Source organism: Bombina bombina, chromosome 5 (assembly GCF_027579735.1).
Source record: "Bombina bombina isolate aBomBom1 chromosome 5, aBomBom1.pri, whole genome shotgun sequence".
NCBI lineage: Eukaryota > Metazoa > Chordata > Amphibia > Anura > Bombinatoridae > Bombina > Bombina bombina.
In genome coordinates, this window is record NC_069503.1 from 845,912,049 (window position 1) to 845,939,839 (window position 27,791).

General features: G+C 39.8%; 1 protein-coding gene across 2 annotated transcripts in view; it reads right to left on the bottom strand.

Moving 5' to 3' along the window:
• The window catches only part of ANKRD29 (ankyrin repeat domain 29), a 338,553-nt gene that overhangs the window by 116,908 nt on the left and 193,854 nt on the right, over window positions 1–27,791 (bottom strand). For both annotated transcript variants that reach the window (XM_053714978.1, XM_053714979.1), the window contains one exon: window positions 582–680. In XM_053714978.1, the coding sequence (XP_053570953.1) occupies window positions 582–680 (99 nt within the window). The remainder of the gene's footprint in view (window positions 1–581; window positions 681–27,791) is intronic.

The following is a 27,791-nucleotide window of genomic DNA, read 5'->3' on the forward strand; positions in this document are numbered from 1 at the left end:
ATCTCAGATCTTTTGACAGATACGCATTTCAGACAATTAGTGCTGACTCTTAAATAACTTCACATGCATGAGCATAGTGTTATCTAAATGAAATACATGAACTAACGCCATCTAGCTGTAAAAAACTGTCAAATGCATTCAGCTGAGAGGCGGTCTTCAAGGGCTTAGAAATTAGCATATGAGCCTACCTAGGTTTAGCTTTCAACTAAGAATAACAAGTGAACAAAACAAATTTGATGATAAAAGTAAATTGGAAAGTTGTTTAAAATTGCATGCCCTAGTTGAATCATGAAAGTTTAATTTGGACTTTACTATCCCTTTAAGTTAACTATAAAAGTGTGAAATAACACTACTCAATACTGATTAATGCTATTTGCAGTCAGAGGCCTTTATTTATTTTTCCTGTTAAATGCACAAGCTAGAAAGAAGATGTTTGATTTCACAAAGAAAAGGTTTGCTTTGTATAATATTAAACTTTACTTATACAGAATCTGAGTGGATGGAAAAATACACACACCAAACAGGTTTTTCTTGGCATGTGATAAAAACAAAGAAAGGAATAACTGTAGTAATAATATTACCTGCCTGGGCTGATTAGCCTTTGCTCCATAAGTGAGTAATAATCGAACTACATCTACATAGCCTCCTTGTGCAGCTAGAAACAGTGGTGTAGCCCCATCCTGTAAAAACAAATACATGAAATCAGACATCCCTTAATGTTATAGGAGTATATGTTTTTATTACAATTATATATATATATACATATAAATATAGAATCAAGCCCAAACCTACATGGAACCCTAGGTCAACCTACATGACTTCCTGCTGTGGTGCAATCTCCCAGCACATTTGCATAAACCCCCAAGTTCAATTTCCCTTCCAACATCCAAGGGACCCACCGTAAACGTAAGGGACCCTCTCAATAGCTAAAGGGTCCCCTAAGACCTAAAAGACCACCAAACATAGGGCTAGACTATAAGTGAGGCGCCAACGTTTTTGCACAAACTTTTTCAATTGTGCTGATATTACAAGTTGAGCAAAATCACGATTGTGCTAGCGCAATCTTGATTTAAGCTACAATTCTTACAACAATTTCAGAGATTGAAAATAAAAGGTTGCACAAAGCACTTCAAAAATACATTACAAAATACACTTCCACTCATATTAACACTGTATAATAAAAATATTTGAAAAAAAATATTGCACACAAAGATTATAAGGGCTAAAAGGTAGCAGATCTCGGGTGTTAGAAAATAAAAGGCTACAAAAGGGCTTTAATATTGAGATACATACAGATACATTGCTACTAAAGATGTCTATGTATGTATATATATATATGTATATGTCTTTAGAAGTGTAAACATGTATTTAAATGTGTATATATGTATATACCAATATATATATACACACATAAATATATAAGTACACACACACACATATATATATATATATACACAGTATATATATATATATATATATATAAACGTGAATTGGAGCCCTGTGTAGTAAAGTAGACATAAATTTATAAGTACACACACACACATATATATCATTATTAAAGAACAAAAGTAACTCTTAGTCCAGCACTATGGGATCCCAAAATTATCAAATCTTAAGAGCAAAGAGCTACCCCAAAGTATTAAGCAGACAGACAGCAAACACAATTATAATAGATTTCAAAAAGAAAAAAGAAACTATAAGCAGCAAAAACAAAAGAGTATACATATCATATGTGCCAACAAATAAAACAAATCTGAAGTCCCACTGTAAGTATTTAAAGTCAGTTGGTATTTAACCTTTTTTAGAGGCCTCTATTGCAGACAGCCAAGAGAGCTATTCCTTCATTAGGTCTCCAAAGAAATTAATCATGATGCAGGATCATAAGTATATAATAGAGTGACTTTGTTCACGTGATTACAGAAATTACAAGGCACACTTGATATACTAGCTGGACCAGGGCATCAATAACAACAATCCCAAATGCACTTCAATGATTACACCTAAGATCGACTTAGGGATCAGTTTCGATATTAAAGTAACTGATCTAGCTTGATTGCAGAAGTATTCGAAACACACTAGATATTACTGGCTGAACCAGGACAGCGCAGACAGCGATCATAAGCACACTGCAGTAATACACCTAGGGTTTCCCTCAATCAGCGTGTTTCAACATAATGGCATAAGAGATCAGCTGATTTACCTGGTCTTGATATTTCATCTGTTGCTTAGACGTTGTAGTATAGGTTTAAGTCACTTAGTGGTATAGTCCATGCCTACCTTCTTTCTTCATCGTGTAGCTAGGGTTTTACCCGTATGACTTGTTGCAACAAGGGGATTTCCAGCAGCGGCGGGGATCAGCTGTTCCCCCGTCAATAGACAAACAGCTACGTGTGTTTCACCCACAGTTCAACGGGCTTCTTCCGACTGAGTTGTAATCCATTGCAGGACTCTAGCGATTTTAAGCCTGCCTGAAAACTCCTCCTTTTCCTTCATTTACCTCCCAGGTGCGAAATAGGTGCGAAAGAGATGGTAAGAACCCTGTAAATTCAAGTCCAGTCAGATTCATAACAAATTATAATAACAAATGGAAAGAAATTAGAAAAATTCTAGAAAAACATTGGCACATTTTGCAAGCAGAACCGTCACTAACTGAAATTATAGGAGATAAACCTTCTTTAACAGCAAAAAAAAGCAAATAATTTAAAGGATACATTAGTACGAAGCCATTTCAGCCAAAAACCAAAAATAACATGGTTGGAGAAATGGAGAGAAAGAAATGGGAACTACAAATGTAGCCATTGCTCAGTCTGTCAGAACATGGCAACAGATAGAAAATTCTTAGATAAAGATGGCATTATGCATAAGGTAAAAGGTCATATCTCCTGCAGTAGAGAGGGAATTTTATACATGGTGTTCTGTAAATGCCCAATGTATTACATAGGCAAAACCTATAGGGAACTGCGTGAACGGATCAAGGAGCACAAAAGGGACATATAAAATGTAAATATTAAAATCAGTGCAGTGGTGAGACACTTTTTAGAGCAATACAAATTTACTAAGGTTTAGAGGTTTAGAAGCTATTGACCTGAAAGGTAGAGGAGAAGACTTGGATAAAAAGCTCCTACAACTAGAGTGTAAATGGATCTTTAATTTAAAATCCTTAAAACCATCAGGAATTAATGAGGAAATAAATTATGCTCCCTTTCTTTAATGATTCAAAAAGAATGGGAACCCTGATGTACGTCTAGGTTTATCATTACATTTGACTAAAGGTATAAATCCATCTTCAATAAGATTCAAAGCTTTGAAGACCTATGATCTCTAAATATAATGTCAATACTGGTTTAAATAATATTGATGTATCTATAATTTTGCGCAGTAAATTAAACGCACAAAATGATATTAGATGAAAAATAATAATAAATTATATCTACATCAATGTTGGATATCTGTCCCTTTAAGACGCAAAAATCCCCCTCTTTGTTCTTATATATAAAATTATGATATGGATCTGAACAAAAAACAAGGGTTAAGGAAAAACCCATTAATTCCTTGTTTGATTCTTGAACTTTAAAAGCTGCTCTATACCTGCCCCTTTAAATATATGCATTTTTCTTTTTCTCACTTTTTCCTTTTTCAATAAAAATAACTCTGCAAAGAATAATAATTTGAATGTATATTGGATAAATACTAGTATCAATAAGTAATAGTCATGTTTTAATTTTTTGCTAATTTGTACATATTATTGAATACATGCAGTTGAATAAACATGTGGCAACATAGTATATATTTAACTACACTATTTCGCACCTGGGAGGTAAATGAAGGAAAAGGAGGAGTTTTCAGGCAGGCTTAAAATCGCTAGAGTCCTGCAATGGATTACAACTCAGCCGGAGAAAGCCCGTTGAACTGTGGGTGAAACACGCGTAGCTGTTTGTCTATCGGCGGGGGAACAGCTGATCCCCGCCGCTGCTGGAAATCCCCTTGTTGCAACAAGTCGTACGGGTAAAACCCTAGCTACACGATGCAGAAAGAAGGTAGGCATGGACTATACCACTAAGTGCCTTAAACCTATACTACAACGTCTAAGCAACAGATGAAATATCAAGACCAGGTAAATCAACTGATCTCTTATGCCATTATGTTGAAACACACTTATTGAGGGAAACCCTAGGTGTATTACTGCAGTGTGCTTATGATCGCTGTCTGCGCTGTCCTGGTTCAGCCAGTAATATCTAGTGTGTTTCGAATACGTCTGCAATCAAGCTAGATCAGTTACTTTAATATCGAAACTGATCCCTAAGTCGATCTTAGGTGTAATCACTGAAGTGCATTTGGGATCGTTGTTATTACTGACCTGGTCCAGCTAGTATATCAAGTGTGCCTTGTAATTTCTGCAATCACGTGAACAAAGTCACTCTATTATATACTTATGATCCTGCATCATGATTAATTTCCTTGGAGACCTAATGAAGGAATAGCTCTCTTGGCTGTCAGTATTAGCCAAAATGTATGCTTATATACTCTGCAATAGAGAATTGGAGTCCTTTGTAGTTAAGTAGATGAAAATCTCTAACATATTTATGCAATATTTATATTTAATAAAGGTTTTAACTATGTATTTACTGTAAATATTTCACATTCCAATGTTCTGCACTTGGGGAAATATGTTCTAAATAGATGTTCCTATATATATCTGTAAATATCTATACCTATATATAATCATCTATATATATACTGTAGGTATAAATATATATTTTATAAACCATCGGATATATGTAGAAATATGTAATTATGAATAAATAGAACAAAATATTCCTATATTCATTTTAGGTTAGCGCTAATGAGAATATGCTATGTTATTTTCGTGATATTGAGATGTTAAGTTATAGTTGAATGCATAAATGTGATCACGATTGTCGTATTTCGACTTTATTCATGATTTTGGTTACCGCTAGAGAAAAATAAGTTTTCTTTCAACTTGTAATACCAGCACAACCCAACTAGCGCAAAAATTAAAATCCTAGCAGAGTTTTCGTTATAGCGAAAATGCAAAATACCGCTCCACTTGTTGTCTAGCCCTTTTTTGTTCTCTAATAATATTATCCCCACAATAAAAAATAACACGTTACTAATTAGTAGGTTCATACCTTACTATTATAGTTGGATCCAGGGAACTAACGGCTAGATTTAGAGTTTTGTCGGTAAGGACCCGCGTAGCTAACGCCGGCTTTTTTCTGGCCGCACCATAAAAATAACTCTGGTATTGAGAGTCCACATAAAGGCTGCGTTAGGCTCCAAAAAAGGAGCGTAGAGCATATTTAACGCAGCTTCAACTCTCGATACCAGAGTTGCTTACGGACGCGGCCAGCCTCAAAAACGTGCTCGTGCACGATTCCCCCATAGGAAACAATGGGGCTGTTTGAGCTGAAAAAAAACCTAACACCTGCAAAAAAGCTGCGTTCAGCTCCTAATGCAGCCCCATTGTTTGCTATGCGGAAACACTTCCTACGTCTGCACCTAACACTCTAACATGTACCCCGAGTCTAAACACCCCTAACCTTACACTTATTAACCCCTAATCTGCCGCCCCCGCTATCGCTGACCCCTGCATATTATTATTAACCCCTAATCTGCCGCTCCGTAAACCGCCGCTACTTACATTATCCCTATGTACCCCTAATCTGCTGCCCTAACATCGCCGACCCCTATATTATATTTATTAACCCCTAATCTGCCCCCCACAACGTCGCCTCCACCTGCCTACACTTATTAACCCCTAATCTGCCGAGCGGACCTGAGCGCTACTATAATAAAGTTATTAACCCCTAATCCGCCTCACTAACCCTATAATAAATAGTATTAACCCCTAATCTGCCCTCCCTAACATTGCCGAACCAAACTTCCTAATCTGCCGACTGGAGCTCACCGCTATTCTAATAAATGTATTAACCCCTAAAGCTAAGTCTAACCCTAACACTAACACCCCCCTAAGTTAAATATAATTTACATCTAACGAAATTAATTATTTCTTATTAAATAAATTATTCCTATTTAAAGCTAAATACTTACCTGTAAAATAAATCCTAATATAGCTACACTATAAATTATAATTATATTATAGCTATTTTAGGATTAATATTTATTTTACAGGTAACTTTGTAATTATTTTAACCAGGTACAATAGCTATTAAATAGTTAAGAACTATTTAATAGTTACCTAGTTAAAATAATAACAAAATTACCTGTAAAATAAATCCTAACCTAAGTTACAATTAAACCTAACACTACACTATCATTAAATTAATTAAATAAAATATCTACAATTACCTACAATTAAACCTAACACTACACTATCAATACATTAATTAAATACAATATCTACAAATAACTACAATGAAATAAACTAACTAAAGTACCAAAAATAAAAAAGAACTAAGTTACAAAAAATAAAAAAATATTTACAAACATAAGGAAAATCTTACAACAATTTTAAACTAATTACACCTACTCTAAGCCCCCTAATAAAATAACAAAGCCCCCCAAAATAAAAAATGCCCTACCCTATTCTAAATTACTAAAGTTCAAAGCTCTTTTACCTTACCAGCCCTGAACAGAGCCCTTTGCGGGGCATGCCCCAAGAAGTTCAGCTCTTTTGCCTGTAAAAAAAAACCATACAATACCCCCCCCAACATTACAACCCACCACCCACATACCCCTAATCTAACCCAAACCCCCCTTAAATAAACCTAACACTAAGCCCCTGAAGATCATCCTACCTTGTCTTCACCTCACCGGGTATCACACCGATCCGTCCTGGCTCCGATATCTTCATCCAACCCAAGCGGGGGCTAGACATCCACTGAAGAAGTCCAGAAGAGGGTCCAAAGTCTTCATCCTATCCGGGAAGAAGAGTAGATCCGGACCGGCAACCATCTTCTTCCAAGCGGCATCTTCTATCTTCATCCGATGAGGACCGGCTCCATCCTGAAGACCTCCACTGCGGACCCATCTTCATCCGGCGACGTCCAACTGAAGAATGACGGTTCCTTTAAGGGATGTCATCCAAGATGGCGTCCCTCGAATTCCGATTGGCTGATAGGATTCTATCAGCCAATAGGAATTAAGGTAGGAATATTCTGATTGGCTGATGGAATCAGCCAATCAGAATCAAGTTCAATCCGATTGGCTGATCCAATCAGCCAATCAGATTGAGCTTGCATTCTATTGGCTGTTCCGATCAGCCAATAGAATGCGAGCTCAATCTGATTGGCTGATTGGATCAGCCAATCGGATTGATCTTGATTCTGATTGGCTGATTCCATCAGCCAATCAGAATATTCCTACCTTAATTCCGATTGGCTGATAGAATCCTATCAGCCAATCGGAATTCGAGGGACGCCATCTTGGATGACGTCCCTTAAAGGAACCGTCATTCTTCAGTTGGAAGTTGCCGGATGAAGATGGGTCCGCGGTGGAGGTCTTCAGGATGGAGCCGGTCCTCATCGGATGAAGATAGAAGATGCCGCTTGGAAGATGATGGTTGCCGGTCCGGATCTACTGTTCTTCCCGGATAGGATGAAGACTTTGGAGCCTCTTCTGGACCTCTTCAGCCGCCGGAAGATGGTTCGCCAGCCCCCGCTTGGGTTGGATGAAGATTTTGGAGCCAGGACGGATCGGTGAACCTGGTATGGTGAAGACAAGGTAGGATGATCTTCAGGGGCTTAGTGCTTAGGTTTATTTAAGGGGGGTTTGGGTTAGATTAGGGGTATGTGGGTGGTGGGTTGTAATGTTGGGGGGGTATTGTATGTTTTTTTTTACAGGCAAAAGAGCTGAACTTCTTGGGGCATGCCCCGCAAAGGGCCCTGTTCAGGGCTGGTAAGGTAAAAGAGCTTTGAACTTTAGTAATTTAGAATAGGGAAGGGCATTTTTTTATTTTGGGGGGCTTTGTTATTTTATTAGGGGGCTTAGAGTAGGTGTAATTAGTTAAAAATTGTTGTAATATTTTTCTTATGTTTGTAAATATTTTTTTATTTTTTGTAACTTAGTTCTTTTTTATTTTTTGTACTTTAGTTAGTTTATTTCATTGTAGTTATTTGTAGGTATTGTATTTAATTTATTTATTGATAGTGTAGTGTTAGGTTTAATTGTAGGTATTTTATTTAATTAATTTATTGATAGTGTAGTGTTAGGTTTAATTGTAACTTAGGTTAGGATTTATTTTACAGGTAAATTTGTAATTATTTTAACTATTTTAGCTATTAAATAGTTCTTAACTATTTAATAGCTATTGTACCTGGTTAAAATAAATACAAAGTTACCTGTAAAATAAATATTAATCCTAAAATAGCTATAATATAATTATAATTTATGTTGTAGCTATATTAGGATTTATTTTACAGGTAAGTATTTAGCTTTAAAAAGGAATAATTTATTTAATAAGAGTTAATTAATTTTGTTAGATTAAAATTATATTTAACTTAGGGGGGTGTTAGTGTTAGGGTTAGACTTAGCTTTAGGGGTTAATACATTTATTAGAATAGCGGCGAGATTCGGGGTTAATAATTGAAGTTAGGTGTCGGCGATGTTAGGGAGGGCAGGTTAGGGGTTAATAAATATAATATAGGGGTTGGCGGTGTTAGGGGCAGCAGATTAGGGGTACATAGCTATAATGTAGCTGGCGGCTCTTTGCAGTCGGCAGATTAGGGGTTAATTATTGTAGGTAGGTGGCGGCGACGTTGTGGGGGGCAGGTTAGGGGTTAATAAATATAATATAGGGGTCGGCGATGTTAGGGCAGCAGATTAGGGGTACATAGGGATAATGTAGCTGGCGGCGGCGTGCGGACGGCAGATTAGGGGTTAATAAGTGTAGGTAGCTGGCGGCGACGTTGTGGGGGGCAGATTAGGGGTTAATAAATATAATATAGGGGTCGGCGGTGTTAGGGGCAGCAGATTAGGGGTACATAAGGATAACGTAGGTGGCGGTCGGCAGATTAGGGGTTAAAAAAATTTAATCGAGTTGCGGCGATGTGGGGGGACCTCGGTTTAGGGGTACATAGGTAGTTTATGGGTGTTAGTGTACTTTAGAGTACAGTAGTTAAGAGCTTTATGAACCGGCGTTAGCCCAGAAAGCTCTTAACTACTGACTTTTTTCTGCGGCTGGAGTTTTGTCGTTAGAATTCTAACGCTCACTTCAGACACGACTCTAAATACCGGAGTTAGAAAAATCCCATTGAAAAGATAGGATACGCAATTTACGTAAGGGGATCTGCGGTATGGAAAAGTCGTGGCTGAAAAGTGAGCGTTAGACCCTTTTTTGAGTGACTCCAAATACCGGAGGTAGCCTAAAACCAGCGTTAGGAGCCTCTAACGCTGGTTTTCACGGCTACCGCCAAACTCCAAATCTAGGCCTTAGGTAATAGCTATTGGAGTATCAAAATTATTAGACTTAGAGGAACATGATACTCAAAGGTTTTCGATCATGTATATAAAAAAGCAGCAGTTAAGCATGTTACAAAATATTTTTGCATTAAAAAGGGTTAAGTAACAGCTTTTTAAATTTTATGTGAAAGTAACAGGAAGAACATGACTGTGCGCAACTGAGTCCTGGGATTCTACTTCTCATTGGCGGATAGATACAACTCACAAAAAAGAAGATGTAGGTTTAATTCGGCCTAGCAACATCTATTTTTATAAAACACTGTAAACCGTTTTGAAAATTTCCATTTTATATGTTACAGAGTCCATTTTTTTATCATGTCCTACGCCTCGGCATGTTTTATTCACATTCAACATTCGATACTTGCGGTTGAAGTGCTTCTTATGCCCTCGTAATTCCTCAAATTCTGCTGCAGCTCCGGGTATGTTGCAGTGAATGATGAGTCAGTCCTAGAAGTTAGCAGCGCATGGTAATAAAACAAACCATGCTGCCACACTTGTCGACAGTGTCTCCGATCACAGCCACAGGTAAGGTAATGACATCAGCAAACTCTGACGCGCGTTTCGGGACTTCGCAGATGAGATATGCTGAGGTATAGGGTCTAATAAGGAAAACGACTTGTAAGAGTGAGTAGAGTCGCAGAATCCATAACTGCATGCACTGTTGTAACATAATGAGTGCATGAGTAGGCTACTGTTCACCGCCACACACGCACGTTGTGATTTACTTGACAGTTCTGTGCATGAACAGGTTGACAGTAAGATACTACCACAGATACGATAGGACACTGATGGTTGCGTTATAATTGAAACAGACATAGAAATTGCAACATCTCTAATTGCTGAACATAGGTGTGTATGCACTATGAACTTTGTAACAGGATTAATATTAAATATCCCATCACAAGAATTGTAAATTATTTAACATATGCAATGTTTATTCATCAATGTATCATCATTTTCGAAATAGGATAGTACAATATCAAAGAGCTCCAAACCATCATACATACACACATATAAAACAAATAAAATGCAGAAAGAAATACCCCCAAGGCGTCCCAAGGGGGGACTAGTCATCAGCAGTCCAGGGTTAATTGCAAGCAACGCAAAAGTAGGTTAATATGTGTTATAAACTATTAGTCCCTGTTCATCTGTTGCAGTATGAATTAAATGGACATATCACATGAATACTCCATCATGTGTGCAAAGTCCACTCAGTTAGACAGGGATAAATAAATATTAGCCACAGATTTACACAGATCCAAACACTTATGTAGTTACAGCCAGTCCTTGGATAGTATTTATGTATACGTATGTGTCAGTGAAACAAGCGGTATGGCATATGAAGAGAACGCTTAAACAATACAGAGAGTATAGCAGTTAATACTACCCCTTGACACCCCGCATACGGCCACTTCCCACAGCCTTTGTGACTCCAAATGCGTTTTAGGTGTGTCTAATGTCCCCTTTGTATACTTGCGGTAAACAGCCAAACAATCCTTGATGGAACAACACAGTGGCTCAATCCGAACAGATCATCCACCACCAAACCTTAATGGAACATCTCAGCGGCTCAACTATTTTGAGCCAAACACCTATACACTGCACAACACATGTGTGTCTTGTGGCATCCCTTGGTTTCTGCTTATGGCGTGAGTAGGAGTTTTGACGCTGTCTTGTTCCATCAAGGATTTGCGGTGGATGATCTGTTCTGATTGTGCCGCTGTGTTGTTCCATGAAGGATTGCTTGGCTGTTTATCGCAAGTATACAAGGGGACATTACACGCACCTGAAGCGCATTTGGAGTCACAAAGGCTGTGAGAAGTGGCCATATGGGGGGTGTCAAGGGGTAGTATTAATGGCTATACCCTGTATTGTTTAAACGTTCTCTTCATATGCCATACCGCTTGTTTCACTGACACAAATGAAAACATAGATACTATCCAAGGACTGGCTGTGTAAATCTGTGGCTAATATTTATTTATCCCTGACTAACTGAGTGGACTTTGCACACATGAAGGAGTATTTGTGTGATATGTCCATTTAATCCATACTGCAACAGAGGAACAGGGACTAGTGTATAACACCCATTAACCTGCTTTGCTTGCAATTAACCCTGGACTGCTGATGACTAGTACCTCCTTGGGATGCCTTGGGGGTGTTTATCTCTGCATTTTATTTGTTTTTGTGTGTGTGTGTGTGATGGTGTGGGGCTCATTGATATTGTACTATCCTGTTTGGAAAGTGAAGATACATTTTATGAATACACATTGCATATGTTAAATCATTTACAATTCTTGTGCTGGGATATTTAATATTCATATATGTTTAGGGGTAAATACGTCACCACCTTATACCGTGAACTTGTTTATAATATATAAATCTTCTGGCTATAGATTGTGCTGTCATGTTTAGGATTTTGTAATTTTTATAACAGGATGATCTCAAGAGACACTAACTAACAAATCTATTATTCCTTGCAACATTCAGATACAGTATTACCTTTGAAATGCTGGACCACAATTGGGTCTAATATACAACTAAGTGACTATTTGTATAGGTGATGAGTCATCCAACTAGGGATGCCTTGGGGGTTTCACTCTCTCTTTTTTATTTTGATGTTTTTTTCTTTTCTCTTTTGTTCTTTTTGTCTTTACTTATTCCGATTCCAGTATTATGACATTGAGTGAGCGAATAAGGAAGGTACCTTTTCCTGTATGTATTATATATTGTTTAGGGTGGTCAGACTACATCCTATCCCGGGCACACTATTTATACTTAAATAGGAGGTAGAAGCTGAGGTGCTGTTGTCACCAGTTCAGTATCATTTATCTAATGATGTTTCTAAAAATGTCACCATTAATATATAAATGGAGCCCAAATTAAATAACTATACCTCAACTGGTACCTTTGAAAGACAAGGGGGCCATTTATCAAGCTCCGATGAGGCGGACAGGAATCGCCGGAAATCAACCAGATCAAGTACGATCGGGTTGACACCTCCCTGCTGCGTCAGCAGGGGGTGGCGTTGCACCAACAGCTCTTGTGAGCTGCTGGTACAATGTTAAATGCAGAGAGCGCATTGCTCTCCGCATTTAGCGAGGTCTTGTGGACCTGATCCACAAGACCTTTAATAAATAGGCCCCAAAGTCTGTGACATTTCAGTTTTTATTTATTTATTATTTTATATTGAAACTGAAATGGTTATTGAGAGCGAAAGACATTGGTTATTAATTGTTGTATTTAAAATGTATCCTCAACTCAGATGAGAACTTTTGGTTATTAAGAGATGCTTCGAAAAATAGAAACAAGCTTAACACTAATCTTTTTACAGAGGATGAGGTTTTGTTAGCATTATCAAAAATAAATGTTAAAAAGGCAGTGGGTCCTGATAATATTCATCCAAGGGTTTTAAAAGAACTTCGATAAGTGCTAACTGCCCCATTAACTGATCTGTTTAATCAGTCACTATTAACAGGAGCTGTCCCAGATGATTGGAGAATAGCAAATGTAATACCTCTTCATAAAAAGGGCAGTAGAGACGAATCTGGTAACTACAGGCCAGTTAGTCTAACTTCAGTAGTAGGGAAATTAATGGAAAGCCTCTTAAAAGAAAGAATTATGACTTACATAAAGGCAAACAATTTAGAGGACCAAAATCAGCATGGTTTTACTTCAGGAAGATCATGTCAGACTAATCTAATTGACTTATTTGATTATGTAACAAAAGTATTAGACAAGGGTGGAGCAGTTGATGCAGCATATCTAGATTTCAGCAAAGCATTTGACACCGTCCCACACAATAAACTAATTCACAAACTGTATCTCCTTGGTCTAGATTCAAAAATTGTGAACTGGGTGGAATGCTGGCTTAAGGACAGAAAACAAAGTGTCTTAGTAAATGGAGTTTATTCAGCAGAGGGGGATGTTACTAGTGGTGTTCCTCAGGGGTCAGTTCTGGGGCCTGTTTTGTTTAACATATTTATCTGTGATATCAGCAAAGGGCTATAGGGGAAAGTATGTCTGTTTGCAGATGATACAAAAATTTGTAACAGAGTGGATGTTCCAGCGGGGTAGACAAAATGATAAGTGATATACAACAATTGGAGGATTGGACAAACGACTGGGATCTAACGTTTAACACAGCAAAGTGTAAAATAATGCATTTAGGGAAGAAAAATCCAAATGTTAATTACAGACTCAATGACACTTTACTGACTGTTACAGATGAGGAACAGGGAATTACTATTTCAGATAATTTAAAACTTAGTAAACAATGTAGTAATGCAGCGAGTAAGGCTAGCAGAATGCTTGGATGTATAGGTAGAGGTATTTGCAGCAGAAATAGTAAGGTTCTTATGCCACTTTATAGATCATTAGTTAGGCCTCATCTTGAGTATTGTGTGCAGTTCTGGAGGCCATATCTTCAGAAGGATATTAACAAATTTGAATCTGTGCAAAGGAGGGCTACCAAAATGGTTTATGGTCTAAAAAATAAAACTTACCAGGATAGGCTCAATAACCTAAATATGTATAGCTTAGAGGAGAGAAGGGAAAGAGGTGATATGATAGCAACTTTCAAGTACGTTAAAGGGCTTAGTAAAACTGAGCTGTGGGTATTTTACATAAAATGGAAAATTCAAGAACAAGGAGTCATGATCTCAAGCTAAAGGGTAGTAGATTCAGGAGTAATTTGAGGAAGCACTTCTTTACAGAAAGAGTGATTGATTTATGGAATAAACTTCCTCAAGAGGTAGTAGCGACAAACATTGTGGGGGACTTTAAAAATGCATGGGACAAGCATAAGGCTATCCTACAAACCAGATAAGTTTATACTGTAATATAAGTAATATCGGGCAGACTTGCTGGGCCTTATCTGCCGTCAATATCTATGTATGTTTCTAAATCAACTATAAAGGGCTTAGAAGATCATAGTGAGTTTTCATGACAACATTTGTGATTTTTATATCCTCCAGAATCAAGAAAGTCTGTGACAAATAGATGCATAATGTGGAATAATACATACGAATGGGGTGAAATAGGGATATTAAAGGGACATGAAACTCCAACAAAGTATATCTTGCAAATGAAAGAGGACTATGTTACCTTTTCCATCACAAAAAGGTACAATATAATGCGCTGGTTTACCACAAGGTACAATATAATGCATTGGTTCACCAAGAGGTACAATATAATGAGTTGTTTCACCAAGAGATATGATATAATGCTTTGTTTCACAAGAGGTAAAATACAATGCGTTGGCTCACAAAAAGTACAATATAATGTGTTGTTTCACCAAGAGGTAAAATATAATGTGTTGTTTCACCAAGAGGTACAATATAATGCATTGTTTCACCAAGAGGTAACTTTCAATGCATTATTTCACCAAGAGATACAATATAATGCGTTTTTTAACCAAAAGGTACAATGTAATGTGTTGGTTCACCAAGTGGTACAATATAATGCGTTGGTTCACCAAGATGTACAATATAATGCGTTGATTAAACAAGAAGTTCAATATAATAGCAATATATAGCTTAGAGGATAGAAGGGAAAGAGGTGACATGATAGAAGCCTTCAAATATATGAAGGGACTTAATAAAATAGAAGCTGAAAGCATTTTTCATAAAAAAACAAATGCCAAAACAAGGGGTCACAATCTAAAATTAGAGGGTAGCAGATTGAGGAGAAATTTGAGGAAGAATTTTTTTACAGATAGGGTGGTGGATTCATGGAATAAACTTCCATTTGAGGTGGTAAACACAAAGACTGTAAAGGAATTTAAAAATGCTTGGGACATGCATAAGGCTATCCTAAGGAAAAAGTAACATGTAATATGGGTAGACTTGATGGGCCTTTTTGGTTCCTATCTACCATCAAATTCTATGTTTCTATGTTTCTATAATGCATTGGTTCACAAATAGGTACAATATCATGGAATGGTACACCAAGAAGTACAATATAATGCATCGGTTCACCAAGATGTACAATATAATGAGTTGGTTCACCAAGAGGTTCAATATAATGCATTGGTTCACAAAGAGGTACAATATAATGCGTTGGTACACCAAGAGGTACAATAAAATGCGTTAATTCACCAAGAGGTACAATATAATGCGTTGGTACACCAAGAGGTACAATAAAATGCGTTAATTCACCAAGAGGTACAATATAAAATACGTTGGTTCACCAAGAGGTACAATATAATGCATTGGTTCTCCAAGAAGTACAATTTAATGCATTGGTTTACCAAGAGGTTAAATATAATAGGTTGGTTAACCAAGAGGTACAATATGATGCGTTGGTAAACCAAGAGATACAATATAAGGTGTTGGTTCACCAAGTGGTACAATATAATGCGTTGGCAACAATACAGAAGAAATTTGTTTTTCAGACTTTGCATTGTGTAAAAAAAGTCCTGAAAATATTATAATCACATAAACATACGTCAAATCAACTATAAAGGGCTTAGAAGATCAGAGTGAGTTGTCAGTACAATATTTGTGATTTTTATATCCTCCAGAATCAAGAAAGTCCGTGACAAATAGACGCATAGGGGCCTATTTTCAAGCTCCGGATGGAGCTTGAGGGCCCGTGTTTCTGGCGAGCCTGCAGTCTCTCCAGAAACACCAGTTATGAAGCAGCGGTCTAAAGACCGCTGCTCCATAACCTGTCTGCCTGCTCTGAGCAGGCGGACAGACACTGCCGCAATTCAATTTGATTGACACCCCCCTGCTGGTGCAATGCTGAATACGGAAAGCGTATTGCTCTCCGCATTCAGCGAGGTCTGTCGGATCAGGTCAGAGAGACCTTTGTTAAATAGGCCCCTTTATGTGGAATAATACATACAAATGGGGTGAATTAGGGATATTAAAGGGACATGAAACTCCAACAAAGTATATCTTGCAAATGAAAGAGGACTATGTTAACTTTTCCATCACAAAATTACTTTGAGTTTAAAAAGTAACTGGAAATGCACAGCTGTTCCATGAGATAGATAATTAGGGGTCAATTTATGTAGCAATACTAATTTGACAAATAAAAGCATATATGTAGCTAAAAGTCAAATTATGTGTAATTTAATTGGCTTAACTAATCTAAACATACATTCTTTTAATGCTATAGAAAGAGAAGTCAAAATAAGTTAAATACATTTTTTTTTAAATGGAAAACTAATGGACTGGAAAGGGGCCATAAATTGGATAAATGGGAAAAATGCATAAAGAATAGAGGTTGAAGCTAGGAACAGGATCACCACAAGTGAAGGTGCAATTCTATCTGTTGGCAACCTCTCCACAACAGTGGTGGCACTTCTAAAGAGATTGTGGATATCATTAATATAGGAATGGATCAATTGAAGAGCATCTGAGAATGACATATTAAGGTAACCTTTATATTTAAGGAATGAGGAGATTCAGTGCAGTATGGAACACTCAGATGCATTGTATAACACTGCGACAAATCAAGCAACATGTCAGAAGAATGGAAAAGCCAATGCTTCTGTCCAGTAGTACCATACAATTTGCTAGAGATGAGATTAAACTGCCTTTACAAATAAGGAATTGTAGAAGGTCATAGGATAAATGCGTATTGGAAATTTGTCTTCATTAATGAGAGACCAACAATGGACTGATTACATAAAGGCTACCTATGCAGTCAGGTAAAGGAGAGGAAGCAATTTGACAATGTATCTTTAATGTGTCCCACATCATAAGCAAATTTTTCAAACAATGTTTCCTCATAGATGACTAACACCACGAGAGGTCTCAAGAAAAATGAGGACCACATTAGTTATGTTTGAAATTTCACTTTGTGGCGTGTCTTTGAGGATGTTTTTGCACAATGTGCATAAGTACAGCTGCTCTATCATAAAGAAAGCCATTGAAGAAGTAACATTTTATTAAACTGCTTGGCACAACTACATTACAACAGTTACTATTCACCATGAAATCAAATTGTGGAACTCATTACCTAAGAAGGTAGTAAATGCCAATACCTTTGATACATTTAAAAATAATTTAGATACTTTCTGTCTAGAAACAGAATTCAGGGATATGATTGCTTGTGTTAAATTGGTCACCTTTTTTAATAGGATTAATTTAAACTCAACTGGAGCTTTTATTGCAAGTATATTAAGATTTGTATAGGTTGAACTTGGAGAACTTCTGTAGTTTTTCAACCTCATCTACTATGTTACTATGTTATAATTGTTATCCTCCCGTGCCTGCAACTCTCTTGAAAGCCATCCTCTTATTTCAGCTCCTTAATGGTGGCAGTTAGTGAAGCTCCACATACTGGGGGCTGCCATCTTGGAGCTTAGGTATTCTTGCATTCTGTGGTAGAAGTTGTGTACATTTACAGATCATTGATGTTGCTGTTTTTTTGACTGTTGTATTGTGCCTGTTCATTTATAGTGCAGGATACAGAGTGGGAGCTTTACATTTTTTCAGTGGTTGCATTGCTACATTATTCATGTGGCCTTTTTTAGATATGTTTAAACTATGCCAGAAACTAACCTAACTAACCTAACTAACCTAAACTAACCAGAGCACACAATGCAGTTGTGGAAATTATTTTCAATATTACTGATCTGCAAATGTTCACCACTTCTGTCACAGGTTACAAAAATTGTGTGTGCTCCAAGATGGTGGCTCTCAGTATGATATGAAAATGTGTAGCTTCACCAGTTAGCATTAAAATAAGAGAATTGCTCTGAAAGGAGCTACAGGATGAAAACAATAGCACGGTCAGTATTAACCATTCTGTTGTAGTTGTGTCCAGTTTAATGTACATTTAAAGATAAATTAAAACATATTTAAGATATTATTCTGTTTTCAAACCAATATATATTTACATATATATATATATATACAGTATATATATATATATATATATATATATATATATAGTCTATATCCAATAAAGGACTGCACTCACTGGATTTAGTTTCAGAAACCTTCAAATCTTTATTGTGGTAACGTTTCGGGGTTCGCAGACCCCTTCCTCAGACCAGACAGTGTCTGGTCTGAGGAAGGGGTCTGCGAACCCCGAAACGTTACCACAATAAAGATTTGAAGGTTTCTGAAACTAAATCCAGTGAGTGCAGTCCTTTATTGGATATAGACTGTATACTTGTTTGACTTTGCACCCTGGTTGATGACTACACAGCATTGGGAGTGCAGACACACACGGAGGATATATATATATATATATATATATATATATATATATATAGTGGTGAAAAAAGAACTCGCTGGACGAATCCACATAAAATATAATCACAGAATAAAAATCCATGACGTTTTGGAACCGGTCTGGTTCCTTTATCAAATGTAATCAGAACATTACGAATCCAAGACAAAAAATTGTTTCCCCATCACCACTTTGCCCTATATATAGTGAAATAGTCAAACAGTATTACCAGCGAAAACCACCTTTCTTAGGAACATGAAGAGTTTATTTATTTGTATCCATCATATATGTTTTTTAATAATGTTTTTAAATGGTTCTCTACTGTGTTTATTTTAAGAAGTTATTCTCTACTTTATCTTCCCATATCCAAGGAGTGGTAGGTGACACTAACTACCCTCTATTAGTGATGTCGCAAACTTAAAATTTTTCGTTCGCGAACGGCGAACGCAAACTTCCACAAATGTTCGCAAACGGGCGAACCGGGCCATTGACTTCAATAGGCAGGCGAATTTTAAAACCCACAGGGACTCTTTCTGGCCACAATAGTGATGGAAAAGTTGTTTCAAGGGTGCTAACACCTGGACTGTGGCATGCCACATGGAGGGGGATCCATGGCAAAATTCCCACGTAAAATTACATAGTTGATGCAGAGTCTGGTTTTAATCCATAAAGGGCATAAATCACCTAACATTCCTAAATTGTTTGGAATAAAGTGCTTTAAAACATCAGGTATGATGTTGTATCGATCAGGTAGTGTAAGGGTTACGCCCGCTTCACAGTGACAGACCAAACTCCCCGTTTAACGCAGCGCAAACAACCGCAAACATTCCATTTGCACAACTGCAAACTCCCCATTTGCACAAGGTTGGATACCAAGCTAGCCATGTCCCGTTCCTTGTCCTCACTGATGTCATTGAAAGTCTCTTCCTCCACCCAGCCATTTACAACACCAAGAGTCCCCGAAAGGTGACAACAAACCCCCTGGGACGCCTTCTGTGTTTGGTCTTCCACCTCCTCAAAACCACCTTCCTGCTCTGACTCTTCTTCTTCAGACTCCTCTCTCTGCGTTGCCTCTCTCTGCGTTATTATAAGGTGTGTTAAGTAGTACTATTCCTATCAGTTTAATCCCTGTTCCGTCCCCTATCAGGGGACGTGTATATGGCATGGATTTTAGGAACCGGGAGATGGAAAAAGATGCTTGGTCGGTCCTCCTACTTCAAATTTGGGGCACTGCGCGTGCAATCGTGGCCGGACTTTTAGCCGACGGACATTTGGCCGACGGACATTTGGCCGACGGACATTTGGCCGACGGACATTTGGCCGAAACACAAGTGGCTGTCAGATAACAGTCCGGCCACGAGATACATAGATTTGATAGATACATAGATTAGATAGATCAATAGATGCAATAGATACATTTGATAGATACGATAGATAGATAGATTTGATAGATAAATAGATAGATTTGATAGATAGATAATTTCCCAGACAGAGAATTACAAGACGTGCGGTCTGTGACCCATGGTAAGGTTCCCAGAGGCAGTTGCGGTGCCAGGGGACATGTATATGGCATGGATTTTAGGAACTGGGAGATGGAAAAAGATGCTTGGTCGGTCCTCCTACTTCAAATTTGGGGCACTGCGCGTGCAATCTACTGTGGCACCAGATATGAGTGGTCTGTTAAGTAATACTATTCTTATCAGTTTAATCTCTGTTACGTCCCCTATCAGGGGATGTGTATATGGCATGGATTTTAGGAACCGGGAGATGGAAAAAGATGCTTGGTTGGTCCTCCTACTTCAAATATGGGGCACTGCGCGTGCAATCGTTGCCGGACTTTTAGCCGACGGACATTTGGCAGACGGACATTTGGCCGAAACACAAGTGGCTGTCAGATAACAGTCCGGCCACGAGATAGATAGATTTGATAGATAGATACATAGATTAGATGATAGATCAATAGATGCAATAGATACAATTGATAGATACGATATATAGATAGATTTGATAGATAAATAGATAGATTTGATAGATAGATAGATAATTTCCCAGACAGAGAATTACAAGAAGTGCGGTCTGTGACCCATGGTAAGGTTCCCAGAGGCATTTGCGGCGCTAGGGGACGTGTATATGGCATGGATTTTAGGAACCGGGAGATGGAAAAAGATGCTTGGTCGGTCCTCCTACTTCAAATTTGGGGCACTGCGCGTGCAATCAAATGTGCCACCAGAATGGAGTGGTGTGTTAAGTAGTACTATTCCTATCAGTTTAATCCCTGTTACGTGCCTTTTTTTTGGTTTGGTTTTTGAAGCCACAGTGCAGCACCAGAGGCCAGAAAAATGTGGCATGTACACATGCCTGAAAAATTGATGTTTGTTTCCCAGGCAGAAAGTGCCCTAAAATATTGCGGCTTGAACCCTAGTTGGTGGCGGATAAGTCACGCAAGTCATCCGGCATTCGAAGATAAAATACAGCAGCGTGTGGACCATTTTTAGCCCAAGGCAGCTCATCTCATCAGGCCTTTTTTACTCAAATGTATCGCCCAATGTCAGTCCTTTCGGGATCCATCCCTCATTCATCTTAATAAAGGTGAGGTAATCTAGACTTTTTTGACATAGGCGACTTCTCTTCTCAGTGACAATACCTCCTGCTGCACTGAAGGTCCTTTCTGACAGGACACTTGAAGCGGGGCAGGCCAGAAGTTCTATAGCAAATTGGGATAGCTCAGGCCACAGGTCAAGCCTGCACACCCAGTAGTCAAGGGGTTCATCGCTCCTCAGAGTGTTGAGATCTGCAGTTAAGGCGAGGTAGTCTGCTACCTGTCGGTCAAGTCGTTCTCTGAGGGTGGACCCCGAAGGGCTGTGGCGATGCATAGGACTTAAAAAGCTCTGCATGTCCTCCATCAACAACACATCTGTAAAGCGTCCTGTCCTTGCCGGCGTGGTCGTGGGAGTCGGAGGATTACTTTCACCTCTTCCCCTGTTAGATTCCCATTGTGCTGTGACATCACCCTTATACGCTGTGTAAAGCATACTTTTTAATTTATTTTGGAACTGCTGCATCCTTTCCGACTTGCGGTAATTCGGTAACATTTCAGGCACTTTATGCTTATACCGGGGGTCTAGTAGCGTGGACACCCAGTACAGGTCGTTCTCCTTCCACTTTTTTATACAAGGATCCCTCAACAGGCACGACAGCATGAAAGACCCCATTTGCACAAGGTTGGATGCCGAGCTACTCATGTCCCGTTCCTCGTCCTCAGTGATCTCACTGAAGGTATCTTCTTCCCCCCAGCCATGTACAACACCACGAGTACCAGATAGGTGACAACGAGCACCCTGGGATGCCTGTTGTGGTTGGTCTTCCTCCTCCTCCTCAAAGCCACATTCCTCCTCTGACTCCTCTTCCTCACAATCCTCTTCCAGCGTTGTCGCTGGTCCAGCAAGCGATGGTGACCACAACTCTTCCTCTTCCTCTTCACGCTCATCTACGGCCTGATCCAGCACTCTTCGCAGGGCACGCTTCGGGAAGAAAACAAATGGTATGATGTCGCTGATGGTGCCTTCGGTGCTGACTAGGTTTGTCACCTCCTCAAAAGGACGCATGAGCCTACAGGCATTGCGCATGAGCATCCAGTAACGTGGCAAAACAATTCCCAGCTCCACAGAGGCTGTCCTAGCACCCCGTTCATACAAATACTCGTTAACGGCTTTTTCTTGTTGGAGCAGGCGGTTGAACATTAGGAGTGTTGAATTCCAACATGTCGGGCTGTCGCAAATCAAGCGCCTCACTGGCATGTTGTTTCGCCGCTGGATATCTGAAAAGTGCACCATGGCAGTGTAGGAACGCCTGAAATGGCCTGCTTCAGGACGTCCTGTAAGCCTGGGTACTTATGCACAAAGCATTGTACTATCAGATTACACACATGTGCCATGCACGGCACATGTGTCAAGTTGTCCAATTTCAATGCCGCCAGCAAATTAATTCCATTGTCAGAAACCACTTTGCCGATCTCCAGTTGGTGCGGAGTCAGCCACTGATCCACCTGTGCATTCAGGGCGAACAGAAGTGCTGGTCCGGTGTGACTTTCTGCTTTCAGGCAAGTCAACCCCAAGACGGCATGACACTGCTGTATCCGGGATGTGGAATAGTACCTGGGGAGCTGGGGGGGTGCCGTTGATGTGGAGCAAGAAGCAGCAGCAAAAGAGGACTCAGCTGAGGAGGTCATGGAAGAGGATGGAGTAGGAGGAGTAGAGGAGGTGGCAGCAGGCCTGCCTGCAAGTCGTGGCAGTGTCACTAACTCCTCTGCAGAGCCACACATTCCATGCTTGGCAGCTGTCAGCAGGTTTACCCAATGCACAGTGTAGGTGATATACCTGCCCTGACCATGCTTTGCAGACCAGCTATCAGTGTTCAGATGGACCCTTGCCCCAACACTGTGTGCCAGACATGCCATTACTTCCTTTCGCACAATCGAGTACAGGTTGAGGATTGCCTTTTGTGCAAAGAAATTTCGGCCGGGTATCTTCCACTGCGGTGTCCCAATAGCTACAAATTTTTTAATTTTTTTAATTTTTTTTTTGTTTAAATAATTTTTATTGAGGTTAAATATGCAGTACAACAGAGAAAGTATTGTACAAATGTGATTCACATATACACAGAAAGAACATATCCATCTTATTGCCACAATATATAGTCATATCTGTTACATCACATTTATGCAATATATGTTAAAAGTAAACCTCATATTTTCTGTATTTTCTTTGATATTACTCTATATACCAGTGTAAAAGAAAAAAAAAAAGCATGTAGCAATCTAGAGTATATATATGATATAAAGAATATATAAAACCATAGGTTAATTGCGGTTGTGTGACGAGAAAAAACGCTTTAAAGACTCAGGATGAATCCAGCCTATCCTGAGTTCTATAGTATGGGGGGGGGGGGGTACGGAGGTCATTATGTCTGTTGAACCGGAGTTCCTCTTTTCATAGGTACTTAACGGTAAACATGACTTACCCAGTAATTGTGATATGTATAGTACACCTCATAGTTGCAGTCAGCTCAAAACACTGAGCGGTGTGTAAAAGAAAGCCATAGAAGCACTAGTGTCGTGCAGATTTAACTCCACAAATTGTGACATGGAAATCCACATAGTCACTATAATAACCCAATTGCTACCAGGTCAAGATATGTAAGATAGTGACGGAAAAATTAAATCTGCCACAGGACACGGGCCCTATGCCCTGCGGCAGTAAAGATAAGAGTCTAATAGGCAGTTGAATATGTTACATATACTGGTATGTGGAGAGCTATTAAGCTTCTATATAAATGTGAATAGGAGGTGACAGAAGACATGAGAACAGGACACATAGCTCAGAGAATGAAATCATATATAGGATCTGTCATAATAAAACTAACAGAGCTAACATATTATGGCTGAAGAGTGTTAGTACCAAAATATTAATGTCAGGCACCATCATACTGGTATATTCATAAACTCACAATGGGATATTACATGTAAGGGCAAAAGTAGACTATGGGGGTTACAGTGGGACCAATGTAATATATAACACATATAACTGTACAAGGTTGTCCCCAGAGCAATACAGAATCTAAAACTGAAGTTGGAGCAGGAATAGATTACTTAAACTGTGTAACCTGGGTAGCAACAATGAAACTGCGACAGTACAAAAAAAGCAAGCAAACAACTGGGCCTCACAGAGCAACTGCTTGATGGAGTGTAAAGAATGTTGGGACGCAGCCTCGGCCGCTGGCCACGTCCACGCTGTAGTGGGGCAAAGCTCAGTAGAATCTCTAAGTATCACAGTGTAGTAACAACAGAAGGAATACACCAATATAACACACATTGCATGCACCTATCATATTTTACAGCAATAACTCGTATCAAATGCACAGAGACCAACAAAACAATAAGTTAAGCATGAAGATCTGTGTAAGCACTATCATGGCGAGGTACAAATAAGCAGATATACACACTCCCATAGTACATTCAATTAGTATTATAAATAGATAGTAATGTTCTGGAGGCGGTCACAGTAATAGGGACAAAACTCGTTGCTCAGGCAGAGAGGGAGATGTGTGTTAGCCAAGTTTATCGTTGCATATTACCAGCTCCGGATTTATTGTCCAAGCAACCTGTCAGTAGTTTAGCCAGCACCAACTTAAATCAGAGCGCCGCATCTGCAACCTCTGTATACCGTGCTTATGCTGACAGTTAGCCCACTCCAATTCTGGTATGTCTCCATAAATATGCCCACCTTCTGACATCTTTCAAAGGGCAAGATCTAGAGCAGAGGGCCGTTAAGGCCGCAGATGTAACAGCATCAAGTACCCATGCTCTGTGACCCCATGCTGGTTTAAAATACCATGTAAATAGAGCTACTTGCGGTGTAAGGGTACACAGCTCTGCTCGCTCCTGCCTTGCATAGAAGTCTAGTGCTGGGATAGGATCCGCGCATGGGGTAGCAAGGGAGTAAGCCGGCATACCTTGGTGTAATGTAGCAATCACCTCTTCTTGCGCCAAGAGAATCACCGCAGCCGCTTTCTTCAGAGGAGGATTAGTGGCTGGTAATGTTGCAGCTTGCGAAGTCACAGAGGGCATATCACACTCCTTGGTAGGTTTCAGCTTGTAGCTCGCTATGTCGCCAGTATCTGCAACTGCTGAAGGAGTCAATGCAGCCGCACGTACTCTTCTCTCTGCGATATCAATATCCTTTGCAGGGTTTGGGTGGTCAAGGGCAAGCTGTGCCTTTTCTGCGAAGTTACCAAGTAGCACCCACATCTGGGAGTAAAAATCCTGCATGGTTAGCTGTACAGTCACACGGATCTCCTATTTGGAGTTGCGTCTGTGGGGTCGGTAGCCCCTGATGCCTCGTGGTTACCGCTAGTGCCTGTAGCTCAGTTAGATACCGGATTAAACCTATATATTATCCTCGGGTTGATCTCTGCTATAGCTGCCCAGTCTAGAGATATTCATAGGATGAAAATTTTGCAAAAATGCTTATTTTATATCTCTAAAACTAAGAAATCTTTGGGAGCTGATGAATTGCACGTCTTGTTCCCTCAGTAGTTGGCTCCGCCCCCAGCTACAATTTTTTTGAACGCCTCAGACTCCACCAGCTTGTATGGTAAAAGCTGGTGGGCTAAGAGTTCAGACAAGCCAGCTGTCAGACGCCGGGCAAGGGGTGACTTTGTGACATTGGCTTCTTACGCTCAAACATGTCCTTGACAGACATCTGACTGTGGGCAGATGAGCAGGAACTGCTCCGGAAGAAAGACGGAGTGACGGATGATTGAGAGGGGGCAAGGAGGACAGCAGTGGTTGACGTGGCTGAAGATGCTGGACCAGGAGGAGGATGGCGGCTTTGAGTTTGTGTGCTGCTTCTACTCATGTGTTGATCCCATAGGCGTTTGTGATGTGAAATCATGTGCCTTCGCAAAGCAGTTATACCTAGGTGGGTGTTGGGCTTCCCACAACTCAGTTTCTTTTGGCACAGGTTGCAAATGGCATCGCTGTTGTTAGAGGCAGACACACACAAAAATGCCACACTGCTGAGCTCTGCGATGACGGCAGTCTGGTGGTGGCAACAGCATGCTTTGATTGGCGTGCTGTCGGGCTGACCCCGGGTGCCGATGCATGCTGTCTGACTGTGCCACTAGCTCCTTGCGATGACCTCCCCCTGCTTCCAACTCGTCTCCTCCTCCTCCTCTCTGTCTCCCCATCTGAACTTTCCCCCTGTTCTTCTTCTCTTCTAGCAGGCACCCACGTGACATCCACGGACGCATCGTCATCATCAACCGCTTCACTTGTATCTGACAAATCAACAAAGGAAGCAGCAGCGGGTACAACATCATCATCATCATAACACCGTACTTCCATGTCTGTAATGCTGCCTGACTGAGACATATCACTGTTATCTACATCCTCTGTCAATGATGGTTGCGAATCACTCATTTCTTCCAACTGATGTGTAAATAACTCCTCTGACAGATCAAGTGAAGTGGCTGTGGTGCTAGTGTTGGTGGTGGCGGCAGGCGGGCGAGTGGTAACTTGAGAGGTGCCGAAGATAAGCTGGAGTAGGATGGTGCGTCAAGGTTCGGAGCAGAAGCTATAAAAGATTGGGTGTCCTGTGTTAAAAAGTCAACTATGTCCTCAGAACTTTTCGAGTTCATGGGACGTGGCCTCTGAACACTGGGCATTATTCTAGGGCCAAAGGGAATCACAGCACCACGACCACGACGACACCTGCGGGGTGGCCTGCCTCTGCCTGTCATTTTTTTTAAATGTACACTTACACTACTATTAAACAAGATATGAGTGGTGCCACTGGGCAAGTGGGCACAGTATATGCTGTGAGCTTGACACAAAAAAGCAGACTGATATTTCACAGTCCAAAAAGTTTTTTTTGTTTTAAATGTACACTTACACTACTATTAAACAAGATATGAGTGGTGCCACTGGGCAAGTGGGCACAGTATACGCTGTGAGCCTGACACAAAAAAGCAGACTGATGTTTCACAGTCCAAAAAGTTTTTATTTTTTTAAATGTACACTTACACTACTATTAAACAAGATATGAGTGGTGGCACTGGGCAAGTGGGCACAGTATACGCCGTAAGCCTGACACAAAAAAGCAGACTGATGTTTCACAGTCCAAAAAGTTTTTTTTGTTTTTAAATGTACACTTACACTACTATTAAACAATATATGAGTGGTGGCACTGGGCAAGTGGGCACAGTATACGCTGTAGGCCTGACACAAAAAAGCAGACTGATGTTTCACAGTCCAAAAAGTTTCTATTTTTTTAAATGTACACTTACACTACTATTAAACAAGATATGAGTGGTGGCACTGGGCAAGTGGCAGGGCCGTAACTAATGGTGATGCGAAGGTCGCCATTGCGACCGGGCCCAGCAGGTCTCCCAAACAGGGGGGCCCAACAAGGCAGGTGGTTGTATTATTTTTTTAAAATTTAATTTTTTCCCCAAAAAAAACTTATAATGAACCTGTTCGATTCACTAATATCACTATTTGCAATGACCAGGGGACAGCCAGGCGCAGCAGCACAATTGTTGTCACCCTCACTTTATTTGATGTCTGGGCGGCGGGCGCTGTCTGCTGCTGGCTGCCTGCCCCG